This window comes from Magallana gigas, chromosome 1, assembly GCF_963853765.1.
Source record: "Magallana gigas chromosome 1, xbMagGiga1.1, whole genome shotgun sequence".
Lineage (NCBI taxonomy): Eukaryota > Metazoa > Mollusca > Bivalvia > Ostreida > Ostreidae > Magallana > Magallana gigas.
This window is the reverse complement of record NC_088853.1, coordinates 67,710,935-67,736,457: the sequence shown is the minus strand read 5'-3', so window position 1 is coordinate 67,736,457 and position 25,523 is coordinate 67,710,935. Positions and strand designations below refer to the sequence as shown.

General features: G+C 34.6%; 4 protein-coding genes across 4 annotated transcripts; 2 read left to right on the top strand and 2 right to left on the bottom strand.

The window, feature by feature from the left end:
* Window positions 1-2,415: 2,415 nt before the first annotated feature.
* Window positions 2,416-9,890, bottom strand: LOC105325305 (von Willebrand factor C and EGF domain-containing protein-like). Its single transcript, XM_011424822.4, has 5 exons — window positions 9,737-9,890; window positions 8,770-8,901; window positions 4,027-4,149; window positions 3,135-3,263; window positions 2,416-2,738 (listed from the first exon to the last, which is right to left on the bottom strand). Exons 1-5 carry the CDS (start codon window positions 9,855-9,857, stop codon window positions 2,593-2,595), a joined length of 651 nt encoding a protein of 216 aa, XP_011423124.3. The 5' UTR covers window positions 9,858-9,890; the 3' UTR covers window positions 2,416-2,592.
* A 1,775-nt stretch (window positions 9,891-11,665) lies between these two features.
* LOC117686940 (transmembrane protein 267-like) lies at window positions 11,666-14,700 on the bottom strand. The gene is made up of 3 exons (XM_066067714.1): window positions 14,644-14,700; window positions 12,567-12,850; window positions 11,666-12,186 (listed from the first exon to the last, which is right to left on the bottom strand). Exons 2-3 carry the CDS (start codon window positions 12,834-12,836, stop codon window positions 11,827-11,829), a joined length of 630 nt encoding a protein of 209 aa, XP_065923786.1. The 5' UTR covers window positions 12,837-12,850; window positions 14,644-14,700; the 3' UTR covers window positions 11,666-11,826.
* Window positions 14,701-14,855: 155 nt separating this feature from the next.
* Window positions 14,856-17,200, top strand: LOC136270343 (uncharacterized). The gene is made up of 4 exons (XM_066067762.1): window positions 14,856-14,971; window positions 15,226-15,354; window positions 16,385-16,543; window positions 17,012-17,200. Exons 2-4 carry the CDS (start codon window positions 15,242-15,244, stop codon window positions 17,166-17,168), a joined length of 429 nt encoding a protein of 142 aa, XP_065923834.1. The 5' UTR covers window positions 14,856-14,971; window positions 15,226-15,241; the 3' UTR covers window positions 17,169-17,200.
* A 151-nt stretch (window positions 17,201-17,351) lies between these two features.
* LOC105325307 (uncharacterized) lies at window positions 17,352-24,614 on the top strand. The gene is made up of 10 exons (XM_066087594.1): window positions 17,352-17,379; window positions 17,524-17,537; window positions 17,652-17,795; window positions 18,667-18,807; window positions 19,518-21,387; window positions 21,888-22,018; window positions 22,216-22,483; window positions 23,119-23,232; window positions 23,551-23,657; window positions 23,999-24,614. Exons 1-10 carry the CDS (start codon window positions 17,352-17,354, stop codon window positions 24,239-24,241), a joined length of 3,060 nt encoding a protein of 1,019 aa, XP_065943666.1. The 3' UTR covers window positions 24,242-24,614.
* The last annotated feature ends 909 nt before the right edge of the window (window positions 24,615-25,523 follow it).

Below are 25,523 nucleotides of genomic sequence, written 5' to 3'. Positions count from 1 at the left end.
AGTTATCATGTATGTCGGTAGATCAGTGTGTGTTGAAAAGTTAAAATGTATCTCAAGCTGACAAGTTTCAACTGTTAAAAAGTTGATGCACCTTCCTTTTTTGTCATATAGTCCAGGGGTGACACCAAAAGTAATGTCACACACTGCACCGTGCTCCCCAAGGACGCATCATTATATAAGATGATATATCAAAATCTGTCCCATTGCAATTTATATTTAAATTTTAAAAAAAGATTGATTAAATCTTGTTCCATAATAAAAATGATATAAATTTTTACCACATGACATATACGTGACATTGTCTGGTTGAAGATTAACTTATCTTTATGGTTTGTTTTCTTCAAGAGAATTACAATCTAAAATTTAAAAAAATTCAAAAAAACCCCACATTTTAAAACAGATATAACATTAATTTTTTTTAACAATATAAAAATTCAGAAACGTAACCGTTCATTCCGTAACCTGAGATCTAAATAACAAAATAAAACAAAAGAAACATGAAACTAATGAAACGATTCAATTATCAATTTATCATTGATTGGTAATTGTTATTATTGATTTATAACCCTGAGAAAGAGAGAGAGAGAGAAAAGGAGAGAGAGAGAGAGAGACAGACAGACATTAAGGTACCACCCTTAATCTGCTAATTAAAAAAATGTAAAATCAGGAGACATAGGGTCTGAAGAACATTTAAAGCTAGGTTCTTATTAGCCATATAATAAGGCTAGAACCATAACTATTTAAAGAGCTATCTATAGAACTGATCGCACATTTAACAATCCAAAATACTACTCAATCGAATACAAAAAAAAATGATATTTTATTATGAAATAAGAAAAAATATAATTGAATAGAGCATCATGAACAATTCTTTGTTTGGGACTAATTTATGATCAAGTATATAAGGAAGCCAAAAATCAAGATATGACGTCAGTAGCGTGTTGCGATTATTTTTCATTTAACGCTCAATAAAATATGGTATCTCCAAAAATATTTAGCTTTATGCATTTTCTGATCTAAACTGAATTATGTAGATACATGTATTTCAAAACGCAAACTTTGTCACTTTACGCAATTCTCTAACATTTTTATATATAACGTTACTTTTGAATTAAACCTCGCATTGAATTTGAGTTCATTAAATTTTGAGCAAACGCATGTTCAAGGATAACAATTTTGAACTCTGAATTTTTTTTAAAAATATGATCGATTATCAATCAAAATGGTTTAAATGTGTCAGAACGTTCTTAGAGGAGCGGAGACAACAAAAAAGGAAGTTTGTGGTGGGGTTTTCATGCATATGTTCTTGTTTTGGTAAAATGTCTTAGTCATCCAAATATCTTTCTTTTATTTTTAGTTTCTTATTATCGGAAAAATAGGGGAATTTATGATGTTGTAAACCTGATTTGTGGTGGAATAAAAAATTCAAAAAGAAGTCTATTAATAATATTTTTAGACAACATTCTAAATTAAAATAATACTTCTTTCTTTTCTTTGTTGCTATAATTATAGAGATTTTTAATTAAGCCGCTAATAATCATGATCAACTTTTAGATGTTTTTCTTTACTTTTTATGGTTTTTCATACTTGACAATTCTCATTCATATTCCCAAAACGAAATCAGAACATGAATTTATAGCATGAAAGACACTCAAATTCATTCAATGGTTATGACTAATAAATAATTTTTAATTGGGTACTTTTGATTGTGTTAAACGAAACAGCAATTACATATATATAAATGTGTCCAATTTCGGTTTAGTAATCATATTACCAATCGTTTATTGAACATACCCAAAGGAAACAAAACGTATTTTCATTTTGATGATGAGTATACATCATAGCTTATAAAGAGTTAGAGTTCACCATTTACATTTTGAAGCATACTAATGTTGTTAAGTCTTGTTTTTTTTTAAAAACATGTAAACATTGATGTTTCTGGGAATTTCCACTCTTACTCATAGCATGAACGTGGTTTAAATCGATTCAGTATTACTGAAAAGATCAATAATAAAAAAGAAAGTGATAGTTTAATATTAAACAGAATTCATTTCCTTTTAAAAAAGGCAGACCATGATTTTTTGTTATATTATCACAAATGAAAGGTAAAACCTTACACATATTGCTGGTTGTATAAAATCTTATTCATTTGATTTCCGGCTACATCCACCCAATGAATAATTGTTTTTTACAACATGTCTACACAAATGTCGCATACATGTGTAAAATAACCCACGACTGATCTGATATACGTACAGGTGAATAACAAGAAGCCATTGCATTATAATTCCTTGTTTGATAAGGTAAATAGTTATAACAGACAGGTAATAACAGTTGTTTCATCTTATTGTTGTCGTAGGAGATTCGCTTTACAAAGGCTTCGGGATAAAAAGGTTGTATGATATAACACATGCTATAAACAGACGATAACGCTGTTTTTGCTTAATCTTTATTTAACTAGACTGTTGGAATCTTATTGTTGTCGTAGGAAGTTCGTTTGACAAAGGCTTTGTGATAAAAAAGGTTGTACGATATAACACACGTTATAAAATTTTAACAGAAGATAACGTTTAAGACAATTTTGTTTTATCTTTATTTGAGCAGGTTGTTGGAATCTCTGAGACAGTAGTTCTCTGAGCACGTGTACGATCCGTCAGGGGTACACTGACAGAGTCGGCAGCCATCAGACGACTGGAACTCCTGCCCCGTACTGTATGTCTGACCATTGTACACACAGTCTACAATCAATCGATGAATCAATTTACTAGTTTTACGTATGACATTTGGCTGTGTATTCTATTTAGCGTTTTTGGCGGAAAACATCGTCTGCTAAATCAAGTACACCGCCAAATGTAAAATATATAAGTAGATAAATAGGTACAATCAGAAATGCGCTAAATCAAATCCAAGCTAACTTGTTAAAAAATCATATTCTGCTAAATATCGTACACGCTAAATATAATACGTTTACAGTAAACAGTTAGCCAGTCAATCAATTAATGGACTAATCAATTAATTAACTGAATATGAAATTTGAATTGAAATCTTTGACAAAAACTCAAGTTAAAGAAAATGAAATGTATAATAGGCATACAGAGAATGAATCTGAGTGAGACAAAAATGATTCTACAAACCTGAGAAACAAGACGTATTTTGGGTACATTCCACTTTACCGGTCACTGTGCACGTGCAATAATTGTTGCAGTTATCTCCCTTTGGAAACGTTTGTCCCTTTTTATACTTTAATCCGTTATATGTGCAGTCTGATAATATAAAAAAAAAATAATGTATACATATCTAATAGACGATTTGAGGAGAGAGAGAGAGAGAGAGAGAGAGAGAGAGAGAGAGAGAGAGAGAGAGAGAGAGAGATGAAAAGACAGGATAAAGTATAAAACGTTAACAGTTAAAAGTCACATAGAGACAAAATCTAACGTAATCGCCATTATAGACATCAGCAATCATTAATCTAGGATCAAATGTCTACGAAGAAACCAACAGTCTCTAAAAAACTTGTCAAATTAAGCATTATGGTTTTTTTTTATTGTTTTAAATGCATGTAAGCAAATTCTATTTAAGATTATATTTACATTTGCTTGCACTTTAAGCGTTCCGTATCTAGCGCTGCAAACAATGTATAAGCTTAGGTTGGTGTAATATAATATTTCATTAACATGAATTGTGTGCAGACTTATAAACTGTATCGAAACAAACTGAGAACCATTACAGGCGCCAATATATTCGCCAATATGCACTTTTGTTTACATTTACGCATACATGAATCAACATTCGCCAACAAGAGAACAAAATGGCAGAAACGAAACCATACCCTGATAAAAGTTGAACTACATGTATGTGCGGTGGCGACATTGCCAAAAAAGTACATAACCCGCATTAGCGCTAAAAATGTACCTAAATGTACATAACCCGCTAACGGGGGGGTTATGCTTTTTTCTGCAATTTCGCCACCTTCATATCCCGCATGAATCACCTAAGAAAGCATGATTTTGTTAAAATATAACATACCGGGGTAACATTTATACTTGGTACATTGGGGGACCCCCAGAGTGGTACAGATACACTCGTTACACCCGTCACCGGCAGGGAATCGACTTCCGGCCTCGTGAACCAAACCGTTGTAACGGCATTCTAAAACAAAAACAAAATCGTGATAATTTTTTTTACAGCAACACACACCAAACAATACGGTTTTTAAAAAAAATGACCATCTTCTTTTAATTAAGCACACTACGTCCTGAGTAATTGCTTAGGCCTCCTATAAATTTTGTCACCCTTAAATAGAATTTGTCTGGTTCCTGTAAGATACGTCTGCATTTTTGTCTGAATATATTGATTTTAAAAGGTGGTAGATATATATAATATATCAATTTTATGACAACCCTTAGTAATGGACAAGCCGCGATGCTTTGCAGTCCATATTCCAAGTTTTATTTTAAAGACCATTAATCAAGTTACCGTACGCGTAATCTTAAAACAAAGAAATAGTTGTGTTCAAATGGTACTTTACGAAGTCGTTTATCTTGATTCATCTACAAACATTTATACTATCTAATGAAAACTAAAAAATCTCGTTACGGCAATCAATAATGAGAACTCCTGGCACGCGATTTTTTGCAAAATATTGCATGAATATTTTTCAAAAGTAAAGCTATGGAAATACTATAAAAGCCAAAGGCAATAAAAAAAAACCCCAGAAAGACTACTTCATAATCGATCATTAAACAACAGCTTGCGTTCGATACTGCGATTCAACAGGTTCATGTATTTCTCCGCTATCTGGAATAGTTCGTGTGAATTGTTCATCACTTTCATGATGAAAATGATGATGATAATGATAATTTCAACATACACTACACTTCTTTCTGCGAAAAATATTATAATATTACTAGTACTATACTAACTGCCTGCACTTGCATGGAAGCAAAACATTTTACTAGAGCAGAGTCTGAATGTGAATCATCAGAGTTTTTATTTATTTGTCGAAATTATTACTGCATAAAACGATAAAATACATGTTATATGCATTGCAAAGAAACCCACTTATTTGAAACTATTTCCATCGCATGGTGCATAATTAAAGTCGTGAATAAATTGAAAAAATGATTACCCATTTCAAATTGTTGAGTTCATTACATTAGATACCCCCCCCCCCACACACACACACACCCACACACACACACCACCCAAACATAATATTTTTTTTTACGTCCAGACACGTTATTTGTTTACCAACATACTATACAATATATGAAAAAAAAATGATCTACTTCAAAATTCAAAATGTTTACACAGCAATATTAAAACGGAGACAAGTAGCACACATTTCAGTTGATATATATTTAAATTATGCGGGTCCACACTTATAGCACAGTGTGTTGTTAAAAGCGCAGTAAACTGGATACGTATTACCTAGCAGTCAGTGAACATAGACTACAGAGGAAAGCTAGCGCTTCCCACTGTACCGTAAAAATTCCCCATTTCGCCACTTATTTAAATATTTCCTTCTTTAATCATCCATACAGGAAATATTTCATACGTCGGTAGATCAGTAAACAATTGTAACACGTCGTGTCACATTCAGATGTATGTGTTTTAAAACTATGTCGTCAGTCCCTCGTTATTTTAAGGGGGGGGGGGGGTATCACGATATTGTGACGTGTATCTTAGCTGTGGGCCGACTCAGCTGTATATTCAGACAGCCATGTGAGGTGAAGGTCAATTATCTCTCCAGCCGATAGACACCTGATCACCGGGGACAAGGTCCTTATCTACCTACAGCTGAGTAAGCAGTGACACGGGACGGGGGATGTCGAAGAAGTATGGGAGGACAGAGGGATCAGAGTGAAAGAGAGAGAGAGAGAGAGAGAGAGAGAGAGAGAGAGAGAGAGAGAGAGATTTACATGTAGATAGATAGATAGATAGATAGATAGATAGATAGATAGATAGATAGATAGATAGATAGATAGATAGATAGATAGATAGATAGATAGATAGATACTAGTAGATAGATAGATAGATATTTGTTCGTAAATGCGTGTGATTAATTGTAGAGACCAGTCTACATGTAAATCCTAAAATCCACCTTTCTCTGTTTTTTGTTTGTTTTTGTAATAAAAGATTTTGACCCATCAAAAATAAACTTGAATGTACGAATAATTCTTGAACTCCCCCACTCTCCTTAGGACAATGTTTTAGCTTTCATACATACATGTACGGATACATATGTATACTTACTATTGATTTGATATCGATATCTTAGTTTATGTAAACTTGTGAACGGAATGTGCAAATCTTTAAATATGGTTGTGGTTTTCTCAAGTGATCCTATACATCCTTAGGTCCTTGTTAGCTGAAGGTATTTAAAAAAAACTTTCTCCTATCCCAAAGCTAATCCATCAAACTACCTGCAGCTATATAAATAAGTTTCGCTAATCAGAAAAGTGAGAAGATTATGTCCGTAACATTGTTCCATAGCAAGTATTACTGCATAGATGTTTGACATTCACTAACAACCACATTTGATGTAAAATCACGTTTCTTTTTTTTTTCAGCCAGTGTTCCTTAATTTTTGTGTTGTGTGCTTCATAATGAACCGATATATTTCAAAGACCAGGGACCTGGTGCATCTAAACTCCCTGTGGGAGAGGCACAAACTACCGGTGTTCCAGAAGGACCGGGTTATAGACGGATGGCGGTTGTGTTTAAGGCCGTCCACAGACCTGACAAGGGCGACAACTTTTGAAAAGAAAGAGGCCTTGGATATTGCCAACAACGAGGATGTTCTTCCGACATTTCTGGAGCACAAGTCAAATCCCCGGGGCCTGTTTACCGGGACTTATGTGAATCTCAAACATCACGGGTCTTTCAATAAAGATCTGAATCCGGAAAATCCGTATGCGCATGTGCTTTTGCAAGTTCACGAGACGCATCGGACCGGAATGGATACGCTGTTGGCGATCGTATTCATGCCGCGTGGTCGCTTACTTCCGGTGTCGGTGGTTCGAGAGGCTTTTCTCGGAAGTTTACAACACGAGGCAGAGGCCTGGATTGAGCGGTGATAGAGCATTACGGAGTCAGACAAAATCAAACTTTTGTGATATTAATTTAATTTACTTTAATGTGTATTCTGGTTTGGAGCGCATAAACAGTACGTGTTAAACCGAGGAACTTAGACATAAGACCTCAACTTTGTGTACTGAATGTGCACAAAGTATTTATTTACTAAACGTCTGCTTTTTGGGCGCTACACACAAAAATGAGATGGAACTATTTACGTGGCTGTACATTTTTTAAAAAATAAAATGTATTCAATAATACATGTAGTAGAAAAGTTTATCATATGTACGTGTTTTGATAATGTATTCATGTATTACACGTCCACTGTACACTCTTGACCAAACTAATACTGGTTGTGTACCAAAGGTCTCTATCTGTAAACCATTGAATGATGTCGCTTATGCAATTTTATCCATTCAATGACTTGGCGAACTAATCTAATAAAAGTATTAGAATCTCTGTTTACAAGGTCACGTTATATAAACAGATAGAACCCCGCGATGATAGCTTATCGTGCATTCACTGACAGAACTATTGAATAGGGTCAGTATCACCGACTTATGTAGGCAAAATAAGGGGTCTTGTTTTACATGTATATTGGCAATCAAGGGTGTAAAATCGTGTCGACAAAATGTAACGTTAAAAATCAGATTAGTCGTTAAAAGAAATTTTTGAAAGAACATGATATGAGCGATGAACAAATTATGGGTTATCAGTCGCTATCTAGGGCGATGTTTTTCGGGAAGAGAGGATAGGGGTATTTTTGCATAATTTTGAATGGCAACACTTTTTCACAATGAATGAATAGAACTTGAATAACAAGCTAAACATATATATCTAGCTTTCTCCTGCAAGAAGCAAGGGAGAGAGAGAGAGTGAAAGAGAGAGAGAGGGGGGGGGGGTTCTTCATTAACATATCAGCATCAAAAGTAAAAACAGTATTCGGGCTAAATTCTACAGTTTAACAATACATGTAAAAAAAAATTGGCAAAGTTAGTATTTGCATCTAACCCCCTTTCCCTATCCCCCCACTTCGATAATATTTTGCATTTCTATATCCCCGGACCGCGATTCAGAGACGGCCGGGTGCTTGTGTTGCATTGCGTCCTATTTATGTGAAATTAATTAAAAACAAGTTTTAGAGAAAATTAGGCAAATATACTCTCTACCAAAGAGTTAATAAAGGGAAGTTATACAATGACTTGTGGTTTTAGACGCTGACTCAAAGGCAAAGTAGTGTTTACTACGCTAAATCATTAATTGATATCTTAAAAACTAAATTTAGGGAAGGAATATATAGTCCCAGCCCACGACCACATTATATTCATGGTCCTCTCCGGGTCGTCATGGCGTGGTATAGCACGATGAGGGGGTGGAAGGTGGGGGTGGATGTCATCTCCGACATACACTGAAAGTTGATTATGATATTCAACATTTAGCTTGAGGGTTCGAAAGCAGCTGTGCATGTCGTAAATTTTGAATCAAAATTTATCGTGTGACAGTATATACAAAATTTACAAGTTGTCATGTTTTATTTACTGCCAACCGGTAAATTAAAAAAAAAAAATTACAACATGACACGGCTAATACCAACTTTTCATTGGTTGGGTTGGGTTTTTTTGGGCCGGGGGGGGGGGGGTAACCCGGTTAAACGGAAATTCCTGGTCAGCGGAGATTGGGTTTAAGTCTTACTGGGAAACTGGTAGCAGGTGATGGTAGTACAGTCCACTTTTCCGGACTCCCGGCACGTGCACATGTTGCAAGATTCCCCCTTTGGAAACCTGTCCGCGGTCTTGTAGGTTCGTCCGAGATAAGTACAGGTAGCTAAAGAGATAGAAAGAAAGAAGTACAGCGATAGAAAGATGGTAACTTACATGTTTAAAACGGGAAATTTCCAAAAAACAAATGCTGCATTGAAATATAGTTGAGTTTTAATTAATTTATAAACGTTGTTACGTCCGTACAATTTATCTACTATATGAGGCATATGTGGATCTAGGAGACGAAACATGCAAGTACATCTTTTGTGAAGATTTGTGTAAACTATTACATACCACAAAAGTACCAATGTGTTTTTCTCCAGTAAAATAGGCAGAAACTTAAAATGCGCCAAAGAAAGGAATGCGGATAATATTAAGAGTACACGAACATTACTGAATTTCGTAGCGTTTTATGAAGAAGAAAAAATAACTAATAAAATTAAATTAAAGTTCATTTCATTGTTGAGGTTTTAGCAAGGTATTAAAAATAATTTTACGAGCTAAACTCTGTGGTCTGTTAATTAGCATACGTGAATTTTGCGAATGAGAGACATTCACAAATGGCAGACATATATAATTGAACAAAATGAACGAAACTAATAAATTCTGACATGTATGATTTATCATGCTTTTATAGCAGTTTCTGCACATGGGGTTAGTAGAGGCTAATGGATCAAATTATGTTTAATGAATACCCCCCCCCCCCAAAAAAAAGTTTTAAAGTAGAAAATGAAATGAATAAATGGGGTAAAAAGCTGAAAGACTTCTTCTCCAGCTATGCGTAACAGGTCATTTATGTTCAATTACGCGCATAGTACATTTAATGGTGAGTGAACAAAAAATATTAAACCGATATATGTGGATAAAAAAGAAATAAACATATTTTAAATGGTACTCACAATCAACCAATTTCAATGTCGAAATTAACATCAAAATGTAGCTAGTTACGTGTAGTTGGGCCATTGCAGTCGATTCGTGCGCTAATGAAACTGACGTGTGAATTCGAGACTTGTTTTTCATTTGATAGCCACTGGGCTTAAAAAATAGAATAAAAATAAAAATGCGTGCTTGCTTATGGTTGATCAATTAAACCGTCAAAACAAACCGTTTCCACATATTTAAATTTGAAATTAGCTTTGTTTTTATGTGTATACCTCATTGGTTCATCTATGTGGAGTTGATGAAAAATATGCCGTGGACGCCCATTGGTGAATTTGAGGAGGATCAAACGAACTCTCAATATCGAATGAGGCCGAATATTATTCGCCTCATAACTTTTGATTGCATTTTTTTATTTGTGGTTTTTATAATTTGTGGTTTTAAAAATCTAAATATTTTATTTTTCCTCGTAAACTTCTATCCAGGTGCTACTTTCGATTAAAATTCTATTACATATATTAGTAATAAATCTTCCGTGGCTATATTTAGATATATCAAACCTACATTTTTATTACCTGTGGTCACAAAGCAATTTTGACAGTGTTTTGATTAATTGATTTTCATAATTTATAATTTTCACGACACACCTATACCTGTATATAAAAGTCCACCAGTAGCCAGTAATTCCATGGAGAGGGGGCAATTGGTCTTCAATATTTATAATCACATCCTTACTCATACGCTAATACAAGAATCGTATGTTATATATATTCTAAGGTTTCTTCTTTCAGCCAATGGCTAAACAACATATATATGCAAAATATCTTTTTTCACGCTGAGGTAATCGGAAAGAAATCGTCTAAAAATATGCATTTCATTTCAAATCTATTTTTGTTTTGTTTTTAAAATGTTTATTCATAAATGTAAACATTATGTTTCATCAAATTATATCTTGAGGATGGTCAAAATAATCGCTCATATACCAAAGGAAAGATAACTCTAGCTACAAGAGAGAGAGAGAGAGAGAGAGAGAGAGAGAGAGAGAGAGAGAGAGAGAGAGAGAGAGAGAGAGAGAGAATTTTTGTTTTTCCTGTAATCAAGAATATTTGTTTTGCTAAATTCTGTATTACATTCTAAGGTAATACTTTGCATGCAACACTAACAATTTCAACTAGTTACAAATTCACAGAACACAAACGGGTTTGTCTACTGAACATTTTCTTTTAATGTTAATACATTAAAATATATTCTATTTTATCATTTTATTTTTTCTAGAACTCAATTTTTATCAATTATCTACTGTAGCTTTATCATGGCAATGCTGTTAGCTGGGGAAGGGGTTGTTTGCTATGCTTATCTCCTGGCTACATGTTCACAAAGTTCAGAACAAATAGAAACAACATAATTTTGTTTTACTTTTATAGTTTTTTATCCTAACAATGCCATTCTTCTTTGATTTTGTAAAAGGCGAGAAGTGACATCCCAAGAGTAGGGTCATTTTTTCCAACAATTTTATAAAAAAAAAAAATCCCAACAGGAAAGATAACTCTCTCAAGCTTATCAACTTCATATGAACCTGGCACAGTTTTATTAAAATTAGAAATATTTATAACAGAATGCATCCAATCACAATTAAGATAAATGTGACTTGTTTACTTGTTATCTAAAGAGGGTAGAGGGTACACCCTAATCCCTAATATGAGGAAACCACATTATTTTTATAGCCATCAAGCCAGCACGCTATACATATACATGGTCACCTTAGCAAATGTAACATATCATGCATAAATGTAAAAAAAAATGTATTTGTAATCTATTTAATCTGCTTATATTTGTTGAGATTATAACACATGAGTTTGATGTACTAGGTACAAAACCATTTTTCCTTTGATTTCAAAATACATGAGGAGAATATTAATTTTGCCATTTAGCAAAATATCTGAATATTCATGATTGCCACAAAAAGGAGATTATTAATCAAGAATGATAACTCTTCTAGCATTGATCATCTTTAACAAATAAACCACAAAAAATATAACATTTAAAAGAATATATAATATTAAAATAAATTAGTATTCACTCATACATAGTATTTATTTAATTTCTGCCATCATACAGGTAGTATATTATCAAGTCTTGCTTCTTTGACCAGCTGTCTGTGAGCATTCAAGCTCATAAAATCCACATGACATGTCTGTAACACAAACATCATGACCAGTGGCATTAAACAGGTCACTGTGACATAGATACTGTAAGGAATAGCAGGGGTGGATCCAAGGGGAGGGAACCAGAGGCCCCGCCTTGATCCGTCCCTGACATGGTGTGACATCCAGGCCAGAAAACACATGACGGACAGAAGCTTGATCCACCCCTTGTTGAGGGCGTGTCCTGTCAGGAAGAGGAGGACACAGAGGGCCAGGGTCAAGGTCGATGAGTGGAGGAAAGGTCGTGACCTCAGAGACAATGCAGCCTAAAATGAAAAGATTTAGTTTAATTGTCAAGTCAGTGTCTGATATTCTTATCCTAAATTTTAAGGGGACACTATTTGGTGATTAATCAGATGAAGACAAAAAATCAATAAAATAAGATATTTCATCCACTCCAACAATTTATGTTGCTCCATATAATTGTTAGAGAGGATCAAAGATTTGATTTTATTCAGATTGGACTAAACAGTAAATAAATGTTTGTTTGGATGAAACAGATGGTTAATGTCTTCAAAATAAAGATTGAAGGTGCAATATAATGATAACAATTTATTTTGAACACCATCAAATAGAGTTATATAAAATTGTGACACAAAGAGTCCGAAGGAATTGACTGTACAATTAGAGAGGGGATTATAAATACCTGTAAAGACAAGGATCTGGCAGCAATGAAATGGTCGCTGTCTATCACCATGCCCAGAAGTCCACAGATCAAACTCTCCCACAATCCTCTCATGTTCCTAGCCTGTACCAGGACTGCCCAGGAGAAGAAAGCCACGCCCCCATGGGTAAGGCTGTCAATCAAAGCTCTCCACAGGTTGCCATGGTTACCACTCACTGTGGATGGCAGGAAGTCCCCAAGTAGGCATGTCAGGAGGAGTGCAGCTTCATACAGAATCACATGACAAATCATGTGATCAATTAAGGCTGAAAATATATAGGTAAAAATTGATACTGTAAAAAATTATAGAGGTTTCAATCAGCATATGCAATTAAAGTAATACAGTATATTCTCTCTATAACTAATAGGGGCTGTTGAGAGGCCCCTGTCAAAATCTCATTCCAAAATTTATTGGAGCAAAATTTTGAAAATTGTTCTTTCTAAACAGGTTAACAGGGGTTGATTTCTTGGATAGCCTGCTATTGCTGCAGTCAACTGTTGACCTGTCTCCCAAGGAAAGTGTCAAGGAAAGTGTTAACTGTTGACAGAAGATTTTGTAATAGAAAGGTCAATTATCAAACTGTTTCCGGTTGACACTGACTCGACAGTGATATCGTCCATCAAGATTATGTGTGCAAATAGATATATTACTTGTAAAAATAAATGACAAGTACTATTTGATGGGGCCTTGGTAAACTGGATGAATTTATCAAATATCTACAGCGCTTCTCTCTCTCTCTCTCTCTCTCTCTCTCTCTCTCTCTCTCTCTCTCTCTCTCTTTCTCAATATTTATCAGGTTGATATGCAATTTATTATGATTTATGTAATATGAATACTTGAAAAAGAAAAAAAAATATTATGCTATGGAAAGTATCAACCAGCGACTTATCCCCATGTTGATAGTAGAATATTGTCAAAAAAAAGGGCTTGGGGTAAAATGCTGACGATGGACCCTCCACTTTGGAGGGTCCATAGTGGAGGGGGTGGAGCTTGGTGTGTCAATCTTAATTTAGAGTCTCTTTGATCTGCCATTCCAATTTCATCATGCACCTAATAGCTAAAACATTGTTGTTGTTTATTAGAAATAAAAAAAAGGAAAGGGAGGTCCTAACATTTACTGAATTTGGCTACTTCAAATAAACTTTATCAGGATACATAAATTACTCTATGTTTGTGTAACAATTATTCTGAATCCAATGAGACTGTGAACAGGAAGTTAATTAACACACCTCAACGTTGAGAGATTATTTTTTTTCCCTGATTAACAAATGTTAAAAAATTAATAGTAAAAAAAATGCCATGGATGTGGACAATTAATTACAGACGAATTAAGAAAACCACCCAATGATCTTGTTCTCAAACAATATGATTACCGGAAATATCTGAGTCCGAATTCCAAGTCATCAAGAATGTCAGCTGCGTTGCAAAATACGTATTAACAATTCGGTTTGTTGTCGGAGATTTTTACAAGACTTACACTTTTGTAGAATAAAATTCATAAGCTGTTATAAATTTTAAACATTTTGTCCATAATACCGGTAATAATAATGCAATATAATGCACCTGTAATATTTTTACTACATACATCTTGTGTAGAACTAATGAACAATATGTACTGTTAAAAAATCTAGCACCTAAATGAAAGCGGCACCATTCATTATCGTCAATTAAGGGAGAGTTTTATGTTCTTGCGTTTAAAAGTCATATAAATAAAACAATGTGCCCCATTCTCTTTCTGATAACATAATTGGTATGACAGATCAAACAGACTCTGAATTAAGACTGACACACCAAGCTCCACCCCCTCCACTATGGACCCTCCAAAGTGGAGGGTCCATCGTCAGCATTTTACCCCAAGCCAAAAAAAAGTGGCAACTGTCAGCATCGTCCTGTCCCTTGGTTTATAGTGGATAATGTTTTCAAAATTGTCCCCCGCACGACAGTAGAGTTTGTCAACTATCTGCATCGTCCTGTCCCCCAGTTGACAGTAAATTATTTTATGGAAAGTGTCAACTGTCAACCTGCATAATATGTATAAAGGATACTCACCATGCTCACCGAATAAATCACGTTTTGTTTACATGAAAATATATTCTCAGAACTTCGATCTCGATGACAATAATTTGGAAAATCACAGGCAGCCTAAGGATTCATACAGAGTCAAACTAATGTGCATGCTTTAAAACAATTATCCACCTTTAGAACTCTTATACCAATCAAAGATCAAATACACACAATAGTTTATCGGTCAGGATGAATAATTGCATTTTATAAATAAATCATCGGGCACGGAAACCAGAAAATAAAATCGTTGTGAATATCAACAATCATGATGAATCGGAGATAGTCCTTATTCAAGGAATTATGTTTTGCTGAAAGCAAGTTGGTTAGTCTCTCTCTCTCTCTCTCTCTCTCTCTCTCTCTCTCTCTCTCTCTCTCTCTCTCTCTCTCTCTCTCTCTCTGCAAATAATGAATTTGATTTCAAAATCATTAGATCTAGATTGTGATTTCACAGTAGATTTTTTGGTTTATCGAGTTATAACTATCATAGTCATCTGATGTTCCAGTAATATATCTAACGTTCTCTATAACATATTAATATCTCTTTCAGGAAAGACTTGTCATTTTTCTTTAATTCAGATTAAAAAAACCAGACATGGCCGAACCCCTATCCCTCCAACACATCGCTAGACTGATTTGTGTTCAGAATCTGCTAGATCTGACAAATGGGAAGGATGTCACTGAGTACCTTAAACTGGCTTACCACAGGTATACAAAAAGTCTTGTTGTGTGGCGGCCAACGTACATTGTTGTCTACTGGGTTTTACTGTGTGGCGATCAGACCAGTTTGAATACTGACTCCAGATAGCTCAGTTGATAGAGCACTGATTGGTGATTCAGGGGGCCAGGGTTCGAATCTCAGTCTTGTCTGTCATTATTTCTCCCATCCCGTTGCTTTTGGTGCTGTGCCGACCCCAGGAACTGACAGGTTAACTCCTGCCTGGGGAAAAGCCTTGGTTGATCTTTAGGGACGAAGATCATTTCAGGGGGGATGGGGGGGGGGGTGGGGGGGGTGGGGGGGGGGGGGAGGTGTGACGGTCAGACAGGTTTGAGATAGCTCAGTTGGTAGAGTACCTGACCAGTGATTCAGGGGGCCTGGGTTTGGTCTGTCATTATTTCTCCCATCCAGCTGCAGTTACAACTGTGCAGAATATGTAAGGTAAGACTACCGGTAATAGTGATTAATTCATATTGCTTGTGCAAGACAGCTTAGATATGTTGATAGAGCCATGATAGAGCAATGACTTTTGAGATTCAGGGTAAGCTATAGGTTGACAGCATATTTTAATTCATGAGGCCTTCGATCAGTCTCTCACTACAGTACTCAGCAGCCTGCAGTTTTGTAATTGGTATTCTACCTTTTAAAATTAATCTGTTCAAACACCAGACTGGTTAGTGGTTAGAGGGATTTAGGATGCAGGGTTTGATCCCATTCTTGATCTGTAGAAATGTATTCCTTGCAATGTACATATATATATATTGCAAGTGTCTTAATGTGTGAATATCTAGTACATGTTGATAAGATCTTGATACCATAATAATTTAATATGTATATTTCTTACATTTATGTACATGTATATACATGATAATTCTTCTCCCGTATTTAGACTTTTTTTCCAATCTATGTTAACAAAGCAATAAACAGTCCCATTTTATTTTAGTTTTGCCTTAATTTAAAACTATTTGAATTGAAATTCTACATAATTACATGTACTTATTAATAAATTTGTGTTCTCAGTGCTGTAACAGAGGATCTTCTCAATCACATGGTTCAGTTTTATCCCAAGAAGCTGACCGATGAAATCCTAGCAGGTCTTGCCTCCCCACACATCCAGAATCTCAGACTGGTCAACTGTACTCGGATCAAACCGTCCAAGTTCATCAAGATTGTGCCTTAGTAAGAATTTTTTTTATTTGCAATTCATAATTTTTCACATTGACATTCATTCACACACTCATACAATCTCACAAGGAATGTAAATTAAAATCTTAAGGAATGTTGTTGAGATTGGAATTATCTCATAAAATTATCTGAATCATTGAAAACAAAAATTGTCTAAATTTGAAACTTACAACATATATTTATGTTTATCGATGTTACCAAAGAAGTACTCCGTTTACTTTAATTTGTTGATACTGAATACAACTAATATAAAAATATCTGTACCTATACCTTTTGATATTAAGGGTCAGCCTGTAGAGGCCAATTTTCTTTTATGTATAATTTTCATTAGAATATAACAGAAAAAAGGAACATTTTTCTAAAAGTGAAAGGTCAGCACCCCTTCAAATCAACCTGTTGCTTTATACCTGGGGAAATCTTTTCTTTGGAGCCTGTGAATACCTTCAGTTCTTCGATTTTCAGCTGTAAGAAACTTCATGGCCTTGACCTCAAGAAGTGCAGCCAGATGATGTTGCCTGATTTCTTTGTGCTAATCAAGATGGCCGGCTTCCATCTGACTTCGCTGAGCGTGGAAGACTGTACAACCGTGGATGATTCCGTCGCTCATGTAAATCTCTAGATCTTCGCTATCTGATATCAGACTTAAAGATCATTTACTGAGAATAAACTTAAATCTCAATCTTGTCAATTCTAATTGTAGATAAGTTTTGAAAAAAGATAACCTAGTTTGAAATTAATGATCCAAATATAAAATAAATGCAGACCCCCCCCCCCCCCCCCATTTGACTATTGTCAGTTTATGATGCTCCTGATTAAAAATCAGTTACAGGGTAGACTTTTACTTAAAAAATGTTCTAGTATTTAATTTTTCATTAACTCTTTTATATAAAACACTGCTAAGATAATTATATTATTTTAATCAAATGTTATATTTGAGTACATACTTAGATATCATTATGCTTTTGATATAACAGGGAATTCAAAGGAGGTTCCATTAAAGCGCATTTGTGATAAGCATTTTATCATGATGAAATAATACAGTCAAGAATAGTGATTGTTTGTATATATTTAGTGCCTTGATTCAAACATTAAACATATTTAGTACTGTGTTATTATTTTTTTCTTTCAGAGCATTTTGAAAAATCTTCCCGAGCTGAGACACCTCAATGTCTCCTCCTGCAATAACATCACAGACGAAGCGTTCCTACTGGACAAAGACCAGCACCGCAGGAGAAAGCACACAACGGTAGATATTACGTTATAATGTTTTTACTATGAAGCTTTTAGCTAAGATACTGAAATTGACAATAAATCATTGGGGCTTAATTGAAGTAGGAAACAGGAACTCTACAATGATGAAAGACAAGACATCAGGCCATCCTTAAAAACATGTTTGTTTGGAATTGCCACCTTGGAGTTTCCAGATCCAAGACGGAGGGGTGGATTTTATTTTTTTTTTTCAAACTGGAAGTTCAACTTATTAAAAATTGGTAGAAATTTAATAAAAATTTGAATGAACTTATACATGATATGATGAAAAAAAAACAAAAAAAAAACAATAAAAAAAGGGTTCTTGATTTTTTTGCTAATAAAAGTTAATCAGCAGGGGTTATTTCAATGAGGCAGGAGGCAATTCCAAACAATCAATAATTTTATTTTGGCCCCATCATTTAGCATAAGGAAATGCTCACTCACATTTTGTAGAAAAATTATTTGTTTAGTTAAAATGTTATTGCAAATGTGACATCCATAAGGTAGGTTTGAGGCTCACTTCATGTGCAACAAATGCTGGCATGATCTACTTTTTATTTGCTTATTTAAAGGAAAAGAGTGATGTTTTTACATTTTTGACCTATGTGTTGTACTTAGTTGTATGTAGATACAATGAATTAAATTTTGACACACAGTAAAATTGGTTACAGGGAACACGCTTAGAACAAATTCAAACATGGAAGTAAGTTTTTTTCCCCGTAAAAGTGTATTATAGTAAAACTATGTACATTAATTATTGTATAAGGACATAGCAAATCAAAACAGCTTGTCCCTGGCACTTCCCCATAACCATGTTTATTTGTTTAGCATTATAATCTATTTTATTCTTTTTTTCGCATTTTCAGATAAAGGAGACTGAGGAATACCCCTGTTCACTGACCAGTATAGACGTCTCTGGGTGCCGCTGTCTAACCAATCTAGCCATACATAACCTAGCCTCTCTGACAGGGCCTACACTACAACACGTCTGTCTGTCTTGGACAAAGGTACCCTTGTTACTTTTGATAATCTGACTAATTTAGATTCCTAATCAAATGTGAGGAATTAAGATCCATGTAAAATCACGAGAAGCACATCTCAAATAATTTAAAATCTCACTTCTATTTTTATGTACATATGTACACTAAATCAAAATATGCTAGCAATTCAATGTTCGCGATTTAATATTCTCTCGTTTTGATGTAAACTGGTAGAATCGCGGAATTAAGTACTTGCGTAAAATAAGGAATCTACAGTATTTTCATAGCAACAGAAAAAAATACCACAGGATAAATTGCTGCAATTTAGTCAAAAAGACAACTTTCCAGACCTTTATGTTAACATTTAGTTGATTGAATGGCAGAGATTTATCTTGTGTACAGTCATATACATGATTTATCTTCTGAATTTTTGTATATATACCAATATTTAATTGCAATTTTAAAACATATCAATAGTTTTATAGGGGATACATGGCAAAATATATTCTCTTTGTACCGGTAGTCATTTCAGAATCTTCTATATATGATCATGATGTGATTTAAGTTTTGATTTGTCTAGTCTTATATTCAGAAATCTTTCTGTTTTAGTTTTTTGGGTTTATAATGATAACAGAAATTGTTTTACAATTTAAATCACTGTTTTTTTTCTTTCATACCATATATCATTATTTTTGGCATTTATGAGGCGTGCAATAGTATTTTCCATATCTTTGTAGTTGACATTGGAGTGTTTGCTATGTCTTGCTGGACTAGAAGTTCCCAGGAGTTTTCTGGGAGGTGATGATGAAATCAGTGACATAGTAGAAACTACAAGGATCAATTCTGAAAACAGTGAAAAAATAACAGAGAATCAGATTAATGAGAATTTCACTTCACTGGCTGAGGATGCTTCTCACTCACAGGCTGAAGCAACAGTATTGTCAAACGTTAGTAAAAGAACTTCTCCAGCTTCAGAATTGACTGATCTGTGTAAAGAGCAGACTTTGTCAAGTGAGGTCATATGTGATATCCCAACCCAGAATGGAAATGTCATTCAAAATAATTGTGATAATGATGTCGGTCAAAGTGAACTCACTGCAGAGACAGATAGTGATAGTGTGCCAAACACATCAGAGCACCAAGCTGTGCTAACTGCCATGAGTGATAGGGATAATGTGCTCAGTACATTAGAGCACCAATCTGCAACGAAAGACAGTAAAAATGTGCACAGTGCATCGGAGAAATATTCTGAGAACACATCTGAAACTTTAGAATACCTGAGCAGTTCTAGAAATAGCGACTCTTTGATACAGTCTTCTCAAGATGTTCAACAAGTACATGAAGATGGAAATTCCTTTCTCTCAGGATGTTTTGAAAATTCTGAATCTCAGACTTCTCCTGCCAAAGAGTCTGTGGATGTGGGTAACAAACATTCTGATAGTGTGGTTCAAATTGATGGACCAAATAATTGTAGTAGTGAGATGCATCTTTCTGCTGCCAACTGTGAATCCAATGACTTACCCTTAACATTGTCAGAAACAACATCATTAAATATGTTTGAAAGCTTCAGTACTTGTAGCTTCTTGAAATCTGACTCTTCCAATGCATGTTCTGTGGACCATATTGATATTGTTTTAAATGAAAGACTACAATCCTTAGATTTATGTAATATCAATGAAACTCTAAACGACAGTGATAAAGTTATAGTTTCCAAAATACCACGAACACTAGATGAACAACAGTTACCAGAGTTAATAGCAAAGCACCATTCAGTTTGTGCTGGATATGCAAGAGAATCAAATAATGTTCAAAACTCTGAAAACAAAGTTAACCATGCAAGTGCAGCTATTGAAGCAGAGAGTTTGGATGAAGGACATCCCAACCCTAATCAAAAAACATTTCTTAACTTGGTACAGTCTTCTTTGGACTATGCCACTACCTCTCAATCCATATTGTCAAAAGGAAATGTCAAAACAGATATTGATAGTGTTGAAAACCACACAATACGTCCTATCATTGAAGAAAATCTGCTTTTGCAATCTCCACAACTAGATCATTTTGTTGACTCTCAGCCTCCTCCAAAATGTGAAGAAGAACTTTTGTTACCGTCAAAAGATGCTGTTTGCGTTGGACACCTTGAAGAAAGTGTAGATCTTTCACAACCTCTCGAAAACGCCGTTGATGCATCCAACCAATTAGAAGAGTTTAGTGTACATACTGATGTGGTGCTAAATGAACTTTCGAGAAATTTGATTAAAGACTTGAAATCAAAACAAAGACAGTTAAAGAGTGAGAAAGAATGTTTACCACATATGAAAAGTGTCTATAAACCAATCATCAGATCTATAGACCTTGAAGAGATAGTCCATCCCAATAACAAACAGAAAGTTTTAGAGAACGCACTAGACACATTCTTAACTGAAAACCCTTGCCTGCAGACCTTTAAGTTATCCTGGCCAAAGCTTCCAAACTACCTTCTGAAACGTCTTGTGGATACATGTGTAGATCTCAGGGAGCTGACTCTGGTTGGCTGCCATGTTATCGACGCTGAACACATACGTTACGTTGGATCACAGTGCAGGAAGCTCACAAAGCTGGAACTTGATGGTGAGTTATATGATAAGGGTTTTCCACACCTGTCAAAATGTTTAGCTGAAGCGATGTAATTGATACTTTAAAAAAATGGTATTTTAGAATCTGAAGAGTACTATTTAAGAATGACGGAAAACATTGAACTTTCAGATAAAACTAGCATTCAATTGTTATGAACTGATACAAGTTAAAAAAAAAGTCCCGCCAGTGTGGACAAGGCGATAATATTATAAGTAGTTGTGATAAGGAATTCTAAACTATCATCATGATAATGTTTACGATTAGGAAGCGACTAACAATAAAGTAATTTCGAAAAAAAATATGTGTGGTGTACTTTAACAATGTCTCATGCTGTAATCGAACTAGGGATCTGATAGTCAGTAGTCTGGTGCCTTGGCTAGGCGAATTGACATAATCAATAAAAGCAATAAGATATTGTGATCCACTGCAATAAAGAAGTTTGAAACGGTCATATGGTTTATTTAACGTTTCACTTGTTTACAATATAACTTCAGATGTCCGCAGACTGACGGATTGGAGCGTGGTCCCAGCAGTATCCAACGCGGACATAGAAACCCTCTCTCTAAAGGAAACGGACATCCATGACGTCACAGCCATTAGAATGGCGGCAAAACTTGCAGAAAATGTATGTACACGAATGCCTTCTCCTGAACAAAAAACATTCTTAAAACTAGAATATAGGGATATATATTCAATGTTTATATATTTGGAAAGCAATTCTTTGTAGAAGTTTTCTTTTATATGTGAACAATGTTTTCAGTTTATTGTTTAATTGTAACTATAAGCTAGACATAATGATGCATGGTGTTTGTTTCATTAAAGTTGAAATCTCTGGACATTTCCTATTGCCAAGAACTAACAGAAAGAGGAATAAATTCCTTACTCCGGAAGAAAAGTTGTGTGACGTCATTCAGTGTTCGTCAGGGGACGCTTTCTGATCTGTCTTTGGGACTGCTCTGTGAGAACTTCCGGCAGTTACGTAGTCTAAATATAGCCAGCGTAAAGTCTATTACAGGGAATGGACTTATTAGTCTAGCCAAAAGTCTCCGCCATCTTGACTTCATTGATTTCAGCTGGGCGAGTGGATCAAGTAAGAACATTTTCCCTATTACCTGCACGCATTTATCAACAAAGTGCAATGCATATGATATTATTTTGGAATACTGCTTGTATACCATTGTGGTAAACGATCAACTGATTTTAACTCATTTATTCATACAATGTTATGTAGAATAATATACTAGAAAAAAGAAAATGATGCTTCTTGTCTTAGCTTTGTTTGATCAAGCGTGCCTTGGTAATCAACTGCCTGATTACTTTACTTACGAAATCTCATTATTTAATGCCTGACAAGAAATCTTTCACAGTTAAGTTTAAGATAGGTGAATTAACAAAAATAAAATGCAAATTTCCACATTAAAATATATCAAGAATTGTGATACCTGTTATAATCAGATGCTGTTTAACCGTTTGAAGAATGATTTACGCATATAGTTCACAACTGGTATCCTTTAAGGGACAACACTTTATGTCTTCTGTATTTTATTGATTGCCATTCTGACTTTTGAAACATCTTATTTCATATATTTTGTTAACTCCATACCCATATTACTCATAATTCTTTTTTCATCTCTTCACATAAATTGGCGCTATAAAACTTCGTAGGGAAAATACGTAATATTCTGAAACAAAAAATAAAAAAAAAACGTCAATACATTTTTTTAGGTTTGCAAGATGACGTCATTGAGGCCTTTCTGATGCACTGTCCACGGCTGAATCGCATGGAGTTGAGTGGACAGTCCCTTCTGACGTCAGGTCCTTTTCTTCCAATTATATCCGGTAAAATATTTAACTGCTTATCACCACTTGATAGGTTGAATGCAATAGTTCACGAAATTTTAATATGATTTTGGAAAGAGACTTGGGTCATATTATATCTTAAACTTTTAATTTTTTTGTTGAGACAATTTCATTCTATGTGAGATATATGTCAGTTAATATGCTAATTAACATAATTGTGAAATGTCTAATTTGCAATCAAATTCCGTAAATGCTTTTAAATGTGTTTTGTTGTTATCTGACTGCGCTAATTTTCAAATCCTTTTTTTTTTTTTTAGATCTGAACATGTTAACAATGTTTCGATCTTTTGTTTTCAGACTACCTGAAATGGAGCAAATGCAAAGCTCTGTTTTTCTTTAAAACAAAAGAAAGGGAACTGGATTCGAAGATAAGTGCTGATGAGGAAACCGACTCTAGCGATGATGTTAGTTCTATTCACCATTTCGTAAAATGCTGTCAAAACAGTAGATGCCTTTTATCAATTTGACTGAAACTTGATTAATATTTAAGTCCAAATGTCAAGCAACGAAGGTGAATTTAGAGGCTTGAAGATATTCTAATCAGCTACATATTACACAATTATTAGCACAGACAGGGAATTTTTATTTTTTAAAGTCGAACTGATTAACACAAATCCAGTTTAATCTTTAGTTTTTCCCTTGAGACATGCTTATTATTTTGGCCAAATTTTGATTCTGTTATATACATTTCAAGCTTATTGAATATTATGTTTATTGTAAATATCATTTTCCAATAACATTTCAGGAATACGAGGCGCTCTGCTTCCCGCACCGATCCACCACGTTTGCCACAAACCTCCAACACGTGAGCCTGGAGTACTGTGACAGTATTACAGACTCTGATATGGAGGACATAGTGACTGTCTGTAGGGGCTCCCTCACTGTCATAGACTACTACAGCTGGGCTGTCAAACCAAGGCTACTCAGGGTCAACAAGTTTAAGATGAATGGACCAACAAACTTAGATTATAATGTTAACACTCCATAATTGTTGATTCCTGGAAGTATTTGATTGTTATACGTTTAAATGTGTACATGTTTACTGCCTCAAGTGGGATGTCAACGTAATGTTACTCAAACTTCACTAGGTTAAGATAAAGGGACACACACACACCTCCATTCTGATGATAACACTCTGGAGCAGAAAATTCAAAGAAGTGTTTGACTGTAATATATATGTATACTATCTCAGATGATATCAAACTGAGGTTCCAGAGACTCGACAAGTTTAAATTAAAAAGTAATACAAGTATAGATTTTAAGGTTGTTACTCTTTAGGTGTATATTTTGAGAAGTGTTTGGCTTTGGTACATCTAGGCCTACATATGAATACTTTTGCAGGTGGGACGGCAGACCAAAAGTTATAAGACTACAAATCATTTTAAATAAAGGGGCAAATAAATATAGTTATCAAGGGTTATACTCTGGAATTGTTTGGTGGAGATCTCTTACATTGGTAGGCTTTTACAGCTGGAGGCCAAATCTTAAGATACAGAGACAAGCTAATATTGATTCATATGTTGATCTAGTTTAGTTGTTGAAATTGATTGTGTAAATAGGATAATAATGCTCAAGTTCAAACCTAGACTCATCCAACCTAACAAATTAAAGATATATAAGAACCTGAATTGGTTGACGATACATAGCTGTTGATGTGGAATAGACTATGAGGTAGTGATGCATATTTATACTGCTATTTGTTGGAGTTCAAAACGAGGTTCCCTAGACGCGCAACAAGTTGACAATACAGATATGAACTACTTGATTAAAACAGATTCGGCGATACTCGGATTAAAAATGTATTTAAAATTTTGACTTAATATTCACTTAGTCTGATAGGCTATGTGGTTTCTATACCCTTAGACTTAACAAATTAAAGATACAGAAGCAATCTCACATAGATTTTAAAATTGCATGATCTTTCAAAGGGATTCTTTGTTTTCGTCTATATGGTATATTTAAATGGTTTCTGAAAGTCATCCGGACAAAACCTTGAAATTAAATGAAATATGAAACAAAAGACCAACGAGCCACATCGCTTACCTGGACAACAATAGCCATTATAAAGTTGTATGCAAAATAACTGTCACTAACAGCACAATACAGTTTTCTTCGTTTTTTGTTTCTTCGGGTGGGGGGGGGGGGCACTAAGTACTAACAGTTTTAGTAAGAATTCATTTGTAGTAGTTATAACAAGAACCACAAAGACAAATTTACGTTATACAATACTAATTGGGTTCTTTTTCTAGTCAATCGCTCTATGCATAAAT

Excerpts from the sequence above, each read along its gene's own strand:
- LOC105325305 (XM_011424822.4), bottom strand. The coding sequence starts at position 9,857 with ATGAAAAACAAGTCTCGAATTCACACGTCAGTTTCATTAGCGCACGAA. Across the intron at positions 8,902-9,736 it reads GACATTGAAATTGGTTGATT|CTACCTGTACTTATCTCGGA; the intron begins GTGAGTACCATT and ends CTATCTCTTTAG. Across the intron at positions 4,150-8,769 it reads CACCTGCTACCAGTTTCCCA|AATGCCGTTACAACGGTTTG; the intron begins GTAAGACTTAAA and ends TTTTTGTTTTAG.
- LOC117686940 (XM_066067714.1), bottom strand. The coding sequence starts at position 12,836 with ATGATTTGTCATGTGATTCTGTATGAAGCTGCACTCCTCCTGACATGC. Across the intron at positions 12,187-12,566 it reads CCAGATCCTTGTCTTTACAG|GCTGCATTGTCTCTGAGGTC; the intron begins GTATTTATAATC and ends TTTTCATTTTAG.
- LOC136270343 (XM_066067762.1), top strand. The coding sequence starts at position 15,242 with ATGGCCGAACCCCTATCCCTCCAACACATCGCTAGACTGATTTGTGTT. Across the intron at positions 15,355-16,384 it reads CTTAAACTGGCTTACCACAG|TGCTGTAACAGAGGATCTTC; the intron begins GTATACAAAAAG and ends TTGTGTTCTCAG. Across the intron at positions 16,544-17,011 it reads TTCATCAAGATTGTGCCTTA|CTGTAAGAAACTTCATGGCC; the intron begins GTAAGAATTTTT and ends TTCGATTTTCAG.
- LOC105325307 (XM_066087594.1), top strand. The coding sequence starts at position 17,352 with ATGCTCCTGATTAAAAATCAGTTACAGG. Across the intron at positions 21,388-21,887 it reads CACAAAGCTGGAACTTGATG|ATGTCCGCAGACTGACGGAT; the intron begins GTGAGTTATATG and ends ATATAACTTCAG. Across the intron at positions 23,233-23,550 it reads TTTTCTTCCAATTATATCCG|ACTACCTGAAATGGAGCAAA; the intron begins GTAAAATATTTA and ends TTTTGTTTTCAG.